We start from the raw sequence: 8,833 nt of genomic DNA on the forward strand, positions 1-8,833 counted from the left end.
TGTAATGTATGGCCCCCAAGAAGTCAGCTGCCTGCTGGAATCACCAGAAGTCACTGCCTCCATCCATGCCATCTTTCCTAGCCCACCCTGGCACGTCACTACATTGGGAGCTGCACGGTGTGTGGTGTAGGAGCCACATATGCTAGCTGTCTCCCACTGTGGTCATCCTTTTTCAGGAGGAATCCCCAGCTGGAGAACATTGGCTGCTTTCTGGACCTTTTGCAGTACCAGTACAGTGCAAAGCGGCTGGATTTCTCTGAGAGGGAATCTGGCCTATAGCTTCTTAGAGACAGATTAACCTCAGTTTGTCATCTAAACTGAGGAAACATACAATCTCACTCTCCAAACCTAATCCAAAATCCATCCAATCTATATTCTTATTATTTATTTTAACATTCGTATTGTAGAAGCATGATCTCCAAACGTATGCAGGCTTTAACATACTGTTATTTTTGTAGGGGTTGCTTGAGCTACCCCCAGAAACAGAGTAGAGTTTGTTCTGAATTTTTCTTTCTTCTATAGAAACATATAATTGTTCCTAAGGAAGTATGTTGCTTTTATACCCTTTGTATACAATTAACAAAATATTACACAGGGCACATCTGATCCTGTTGGAAACCAATATTGTTGCTTCATTAAGAAACTGTTTTTGTAAGCCAGGGGATAAAGCTTTGTTAATCCTAGCTGCTTGTGAATGAAATGTAGGATGATTTACTAACAGGAGTGGCACAGCCAGCATAACATATATCCCTAGCATTCTGGGCAGCCTGCAGATCCTGGCTCCACAGCAGGCTGATGGATTCAGTGGATTGGTATAAAACCTAAGACAAAGACTGTAGAAACTGTGGAATTTTCCCTTGCTTGTAACTTTTCCTCCCCAACATGGCTGTCTAGCTATCATGATTAATTTGACTAATTACTTGGTGAAACAGATAAGTTATCCAGTAAGTCTATATTTGGATATTTCTGATATGTATGTGGTCAATTGTGGGAATGTAAAAATGTGCTTTTATCATACACCTTTCACTGTTGCCCCTACACTCTGCGAACTCCACCAGATATTATTTTTATTAATATTGTGGTAGTGCCTAAAAGCCACAACTGGGGTCTGGGCTTCAGAGCGCTAGGTGGTTTATGAATACGAGACATGCTCTGACATACCAAGCTACGTGAACTTCAAACAGCTTGCACTTTGTTAGGTTTTCATGGCATTATTTTTAAAAAACAATTCTGTCTTTCCAACAAGTATGGAATTACTTTCCCTAAATTAGCCTGGCCTTACATGCCAGGTGGACAATATTCATTCTCAGGGCTAAGGTCCAATGGTCTTGCAAGTGAAAACGGAGCTTGTATAGCATTGGAAAAGGGACATTCCCTGCTTTATAATAGGACATAGCACCTGCCACAGTAGGCCCCAAGTTATTGGACCTTACCATTATTGATTTTAAATGCTATTTCAGATAACTTTTAGAGGTTTATAGCATTTATTAATTAGACATTTTTCTCCTTCCAAGGTGCATACAGTTGGACATACTGGATTAAGTAAAGCTGGTTAAGACAGCAAACAGTATGTTGACCATTCATTTGAATTCCAAATGGCTGATCAATTTGATCATGTAGTGCTCTTTTTTCATTTACTATTGGAGCCCATTCATGCAAATGGGGTTTTGTCCACATGAATGTTTGGAGAAGAGCTGTTCTTTATCTAAATACCCATATTTGCCTTTGCACAAGGATTTCTGTTTCTTTCTTTGACAATCTGGACCATGGACTGACTTTCCCACTGCATCTGATTGAAGTGAGCTGTAGCTCACGAAAGCTTATGCTCAAATAAATTTTAGTCTCTAAGATGCCACAAGTACTCCTGTTCTTTTCCCTCTGCTGTTTGGTCTTGCTATACAGGATTACCAATCACTGGCATTCTAGATGATTATGTATGTATATATTATCTTCACACATTGGCACTTCCTCTGTAGATGTGGACTGGCTCCTATGCTTTCTTTCATATATCTTCAGTTTCATCTCCAGACAGACACCACTGGGCCCTTATGAGGCAGTTAGCTGTTGGTGTAGTTAATTAACTAGTTGTTAGGCTTGTTTTAAAAGGCAAAGCCAGAGTTGATTTTTCTATAGCTCTGTTGATGTATCTAATAGCACCTTTTCATAAATATGTTTAGAAGTTACACAGTCCTTCAAGTGAAGGAAGTGCAAGGTGTGGGCATCAGTCTGTAGAGCCCATACAGCTGAAGGGAAGAAAAGCCCATGATTGCTCATTGTGCCTACCAATTCCAAACAGCAGAGAGAAACCCAGCTGGTCCAGATTATTGAATACTTCATCACAGAAATCCAATTTTCAGCTAGAGGAAATCAGTCTATTTCTGTGCAACAAAGGATATTCACTATTCCTCATTTTTTTATTGTTCTTCTAGTTAAAAAAGTTGTGCTTGTCCACTCAGGGAACAGAAACAATATTGTGACCTAGGTGATCATTTACACACCTAAATAACAGACAACAAACTATGAATAGCTGAAGGTTTACAAACTACTTTTGGATTTCATCCCAATTACTCATCAAATATTTAAAGTCATTTACAGAAATAAGAAATGATTCCTTAAAAAAAAAAAAAGGACCCAATTATTTCCAGTGAATAGTGTGACTTGCTCCATGACTAAAGCAGTCTGGCTTATATTGGTGTACATATATGATCAATAGTACCATAAAACTGTCTGAAATACTTCTTAACTAGCTTTTCTGTGAAATTTGTGGGTTAGAAATCATTCAAAACAGGGTGGTGTCAAGGGTTTACTTAGCAGGTAGGGAAAAATAAATAACACTACTGGCTTCATCACTTGAGTGTAGGCCAGTCAACACAAACTCTTGCCACTGCAATCTTTGTACAATAACCTTTAGTATCTCTGGTTCTGAGTGCATACACAACATTGAAAATGTAAATAGTTAACAAGATAAAATATTCTATGGTAATTTATATGGATTAATTCCAGTATAAGCATTTGTCTGGGAAACACTACATAACTTTTACATGATTTGCATATATTTTGGTGTCACCACTGATAAATATGTGTATGCAGACTCGTGTACACAGAATCTTAATCTTGGAAAATGCTGGATATGTAAATTTCAGTTCTTGCTGTCTATGAATATTTATATAAAGGGTGTAAAACCAGTGCAAACTAAAACCTACATATTAATTCCAGTGTCTTCCAAGACTGAGAGATAAGAATATATAAAACTATAGCTATATAATGCTGCCATTGTGTAAAATACAGAAAATATTTCCAAACTTTGAGGCAATACTAAATCGTTCCTATGCCTAAAGTACATTTCTACCTGGAAGCTAGGTGCTAGCATCCCAAATTACCCCCACTGAATTCAGAGTAGCAGCCGTGTTAGTCTGTATGCGCAAAAAGAAAAGGAGTACTTGTGGCACCTTAGAGACTAACAAATTTATTTGAGCCTAAGCTTTCGTGAGCTACAGCTCACTTCATCGGATGCATTCAGTGGAAAATACAGTGAGGAGATTTATATACACAGAGACTAATGAAACAATGGGTGTTATCATACACACTGTAAGGGGGATGGACCTTTTGTAGTGATAATCAAGGTGGGCCATGAATAGAGACTGAGAGTGGATGGGTCATTACACAAAGTAAAACTATTTCCCCATGTTTATTCCCCTCCCCCCCGCCCCCACTGTTCCTCAGACGATCTTGTCAACTGCTGGAAATGGCCCACCTTGATTATCACTACAAAAGGTTTTCTCCCCCCCCCCTCCTGCTGGTATTAGCTCATCTTAAGTGATCACTCTCCTTACAGTGTGTATGGTAACACCCATTGTTTCATGTTCTCTGTGTATATAAATCTCCGCACTGTATTTTCCACTGCATGCATCTGATGAAGTGAGCTGTAGCTCACCAAAGCTTATGCTCAAATAAATTTGTTAGTCTCTAAGGTGCCACAAGTCCTCCTTTTCTTTTTCCCCACTGAATTGTCTCACAGTCAGATCAGAAAACAAATTTTAAAATTAATACCCAGGACAGAAATTATTTTCTGTTCTAAACTGGGTACTGTGTTTGAACAGTGAATATGCCTTCTTTGGGGATGACCTAATACAATTTCCTTGTGGCTACATCACTCATTAGCTCCGCTGTTAACTCTGACTGGTGGAATGGCAATGAATATTCGCTGCCCCTACTTGGGGTATTTCCTCTGCATACAGCACATGCAGACACACATCTGTTAAATCACTAGCGTGGGAGCGGAGACGAGCACAGGGAGGGCAATGGATACAACAAAGCTGCAGATTAAATTTATTAAAACAGGCTCGGCAGACAGGAGAGGAAATGTGCTGGGAATGGGAAGGAGCAAGGGGAAATCACAGGGGAGGGGAGAACTCCCTGCGAGGGAAGCTTTCCACGGGGGGTGGCGGGGGAAGATCTTGGCGGCATCTAATTGCGAGCTACGCTTCCAGGGGCACATTCACTCCAGTCCATTACCTGTGTGTTTAGTGGAGCCGTTTTAATCCCTGTGTGATTGGGAAGACCCCTGGTCTGCCTGCCCCCGGCACTGCGGGCTGCTTAGGGCTAGCTGCACGCGGCGGGCTACCCCCGGGAGCCCAGATGATCAAGAATCGCAAAATGAATCTCTCGCCAGCGCCATGGAGTTCTTTTCAGTGCCATTCATTTCTTTCGTTTGCCCACCACAGGAACCCGGAGAAAATCCTAGCGCCGCTGCTGGCTGCTCTCCCCCGACCGGGCTGTGACGCAAGCAGAGAGTACTTAAAGGCCGATTAGAGGCGGCAAGACATTACAGCCACCCTCCCTCCCTGCCCATGCACAGCCCAAGCACCGGGGGTCCAGGCCGAGCCCAGCCGCGGGACGTGCCCGGCGAGGCGGAAGGGCTGCGGGGCTGCGCTCGGCCAGCCCGGGGCATCCAGCCCCCCCCCGCCGGCCAAGCCGCCTGCCCAGGCGTTGCTGTGCTCCGCTGGGGTGGGCTAAAAGCCGAAAGCGGCAGCGCGGCCAAAGTCTTTGTCTCCGGATGAGCAGCGATGGGGGAATGGACCATCCTGGAGAGACTCCTGGAAGCTGCCGTGCAGCAGCACTCGACTATGATAGGGAGGTAAGAGCGACGGGTCCACGGGCAGGCCAGGGGACCTAGCTTAAGCCTCTCCCGGAAGGGCTGGCGGAGAGCAGTTGCCATGTGCCCGTGCCGGTGCAGGGGCGAAATGTCCTAACCAGGCGTGTGCCAGGGGCTACGGAGAAAGCAAATGCTCCAAACTAGAGCAAACTTCAGCCATCAAGTGTCTCCCGCTCCTCTCGCTCCCTGTGGAGCAAATCCAGAAGTTGTCCCCGCAGAGGACTCTCCTGGGAAATAAAGTGCCGTCGTGAGATCGATCCCCTCCGCACGCATCTATATCTATATCTATATCTACCCCCCCCCCCCCCCCCCAAATTCTTTAAAGCCGTTTGAAAGCCTCTCTTCTTTGTGTTGGTTTCAGGTGATATTTACCACGGTCTAAATTGTGAGCGTGAAGCTTTTTTAAAAGGAGGTAAAACTGGGGTCCAGCTAGTCACCCTTTGATCTGAGGATCTTTTATCAATTGAGGATTACAAGGAGTGTGTGTGTGCGTGTATCTATTCATTGCTCTTTCATATCAGTTAGCCTGACTCACACACTGTCCTTTAGAGTTTAGACTAAACAAAAATCAGGGCAAACGTTTCTTTGCCGCTTGCATTGTGATCTCTGTTTATATGCACGATCAGCACCGGACAGCTCCCCGCAGCCCTGGCGCTTAGCTCCAGCCATGCTGCTGCCTTGCTGTGTTTTCGGGCGTTTCGCTCTCCCCCAGGGTGTGCAGGGTCAGCGTGCACTGACGAACTTTTCTGTTGTAGGATCCTGCTGACCGTGGTGGTGATCTTCAGGATACTCATTGTGGCCATTGTAGGAGAAACGGTTTACGATGATGAACAAACTATGTTTGTGTGCAACACGCTGCAGCCAGGCTGCAACCAGGCTTGTTACGACCAGGCATTCCCTATCTCTCATATCAGGTACTGGGTGTTCCAGATCATCATGGTATGCACTCCCAGCCTCTGCTTCATAACGTACTCTGTTCACCAGTCTGCTAAGCAGAGGGAGAGGAGGTACTCCACCGTCTTCCTCGCCTTGGACAGAGATCAAGACTCAATGAAACGTGAGGACAGTAAGAAGATCAAGAATACCATTGTCAATGGAGTGCTGCAGAACACCGAGAACTCCACCAAGGAAGCAGAGCCAGACTGCTTGGAGGTGAAGGAAATCCCCAACCCAGCCATCAGAACTACAAAGTCGAAGATGAGGCGGCAAGAAGGCATCTCCAGATTTTACATCATCCAGGTGGTTTTTCGAAATGCCCTGGAGATTGGGTTCTTAGTGGGACAATATTTCCTGTATGGATTCAATGTCCCTTCCATGTATGAATGTGATAGATACCCCTGCATTAAGGAAGTGGAGTGCTATGTGTCTAGACCCACTGAAAAGACTGTCTTCTTGGTATTCATGTTTGCAGTGAGTGGGATTTGTGTGGTGCTCAATTTGGCAGAACTGAACCACTTGGGCTGGAGAAAGATTAAAATGGCAGTGAGAGGAGTACAAGCAAAAAGGAAATCCATATACGAAATCAGAAACAAGGACTTGCCAAGAATGAGCGTGCCTAACTTTGGCAGGACTCAGTCAAGTGACTCAGCTTATGTGTGAGGCTGTTACAGAACTGAAACACTGTGCCAGGTGGAACTGACCCAGACAACATTAGGGAAAGGTACATTGCTTAGGCAAGCAGTTTATCAAACCACCAAGAAAGCCACTAAGGTATTGGAACTGCACTTACTGAACTAGATACAAAATGCAGTGCTAAGTAAAAGACTGAAGGAAAAGTGGTAAAACCATGCTTGATCTGGCCTTACAGTACAGTTACTGTTTTCTAATTATCAAATATTATCTTTTGACTGGAGCAGCTTTTTGGTCATTATTAGGATGAAATTACAGATGGGACTGTCTGACTAATTGTTGTAACTGCATGTGGAATGATCATAGCTAAAAAATTGCAAGGATGCTGTTTTCTGGGGTGTGTACAGGGGAATTCTGTAATATACAACTGCAAGCACATTTTAAAAGGAGGTTAGTTGCACTGTTAGGCACTTGACCATAAGCTCAACCAGGAGGTTTGTGCACTTTCATCATCATGATGTTGTTTTGTCTGTTGGAGTCCCAGAGCTTATTGCTGGTGTATATTATTAGCTATTTTCTAACATAGTTTTATACAACAATTACACAAAACAATCATGCTGAATATAATTTTGCCATTTTTGTTTGCCTGTCTGTTCACACCAGAGACCTTAATCATCTTATGCTAGTTGGGATCTACCAAATTTGTCAGTATGTTTTTTAAAAAATTACCCTGATGTGCATAAATCAGATAGAATTAATTAACATTCAAGTTACCTATGATCATCTGACAAATATACCAAAGGAACAGAGTTTGTTGCTTTTAACTGTGAATATGTCACCTTCTCTCTGCTCTTATTCATATAAGTGCCATACTTGAAACATCTAACTCTGTACTTAGTCAAAGGGTTGTCCAGGGGTACCAACTGGAGTAATGTGGTTTTATACTCTCCTTTATTTATTTTATGTTATTTGTTTAGTCATGGCAATGGTGTAAAAAGCAGCTGGTAATTCTATTGATAAATAAAGTACTTGCCTTTTTTTGTAAACCAGAGAACATTGCTCTTTTTTTTTTTATCATATACATTTCTAGAAACACATGAGGTAAAAAATATAAACTTCACTGGAATTATTTTTCAGGTGTTCAAAGCATACCATTCATGGTTTTAACACTAACTGATAAAAACATGGGAAATTTAAACTATCAGGTATGGCTGAATTGCTCATTAAGCTATCTCCCTGTGCTTTTAAAGGCAGATCCAAAGCCCACTGAAGTCAGTGGGATTCTTTCCATTGACATCAGTGGGCACTGGATCAGACCCTTAGCTGGTTGCCAAGGCCACTCTGTGAATTGTCCTATTCGGTCTACTGGCCTATGTCTAAAACAATTGCATGTCTTCACCATGGAGTCCAAAGGATAGCCTCAGCAAAATGCCAGAGCTCTATAGGCCCTCAGTTGGTTCAAGAACTGCACTTGTCCTGTCTCAGCAACTTAATATCAAGCCATTAGGTTGGTCACAAACAAATATTTGTTAATGGTAATTTTAATGTAGTATAAAGAGAAACTTGCCTTAATTTGTCTGTCAAGGACCTGATCCAGGTCCTTTAAAAAGGGTGTGTGAGAGAGGGATTGGGTATTGCAAGTGGTCTTTCGAGTAGATTTCACTGTATTTTTGCCATATGTCTGTGCTTGCCTCTTTGCTCACACCAGATACCCTAATCATCTTGCTTGTAGTTGTGATTTATCAGTATTACCAATTTTTAAAATTGTATCTTGCTTTCTGCATTCTAAATATTACCACCTTCCTCTGTGGAATTTTTACTTCAAGCTATGAAACATTACAAGCTTTTTGTCCAATATGCAATGTTATTTTAAAGATGCCTTTATCATTTTTGTCACCTCAGACAGAAAGCTTTAAAATTTGATTATGAAAACCCCAAAGTTACATTTCTTGGCTGTTTTGTTGCTATTTGGATGCATACTTATATTATTTCATTGCATATTAATTACAAAAACAGGAAGGCTATTTTTAGAAGAGCAACTTAGCTAAAATCTCATCTACAATATAATAAATTTCTAAAGATTATTGACACACACAAATACACTTTGGG

The 8,833-nt window shown here is 42.3% G+C and overlaps 1 protein-coding gene across 2 annotated transcripts in view; it reads left to right on the forward strand.

Annotated features, from left to right (window-relative positions):
• The window catches only part of GJD2 (gap junction protein delta 2), a 37,945-nt gene extending 30,221 nt beyond the window's left edge, over positions 1 to 7,724 (forward strand). Inside the window, exons 2-3 of one of the 2 annotated variants that reach the window (XM_043549841.1) lie at positions 4,725 to 5,137; positions 5,911 to 7,724. In XM_043549841.1, the coding sequence (XP_043405776.1) occupies positions 5,067 to 5,137; positions 5,911 to 6,754 (915 nt within the window). In that variant the 5' untranslated portion in view covers positions 4,725 to 5,066 and the 3' untranslated portion in view covers positions 6,755 to 7,724. Of the gene's footprint in view, positions 1 to 4,458; positions 5,138 to 5,910 lie in introns of those variants that run through there. The other variant, XM_007069353.3, reaches the window with a different exon arrangement.
• The last annotated feature ends 1,109 nt before the right edge of the window (positions 7,725 to 8,833 follow it).

This window comes from Chelonia mydas, chromosome 6 (assembly GCF_015237465.2).
Source record: "Chelonia mydas isolate rCheMyd1 chromosome 6, rCheMyd1.pri.v2, whole genome shotgun sequence".
NCBI lineage: Eukaryota > Metazoa > Chordata > Testudines > Cheloniidae > Chelonia > Chelonia mydas.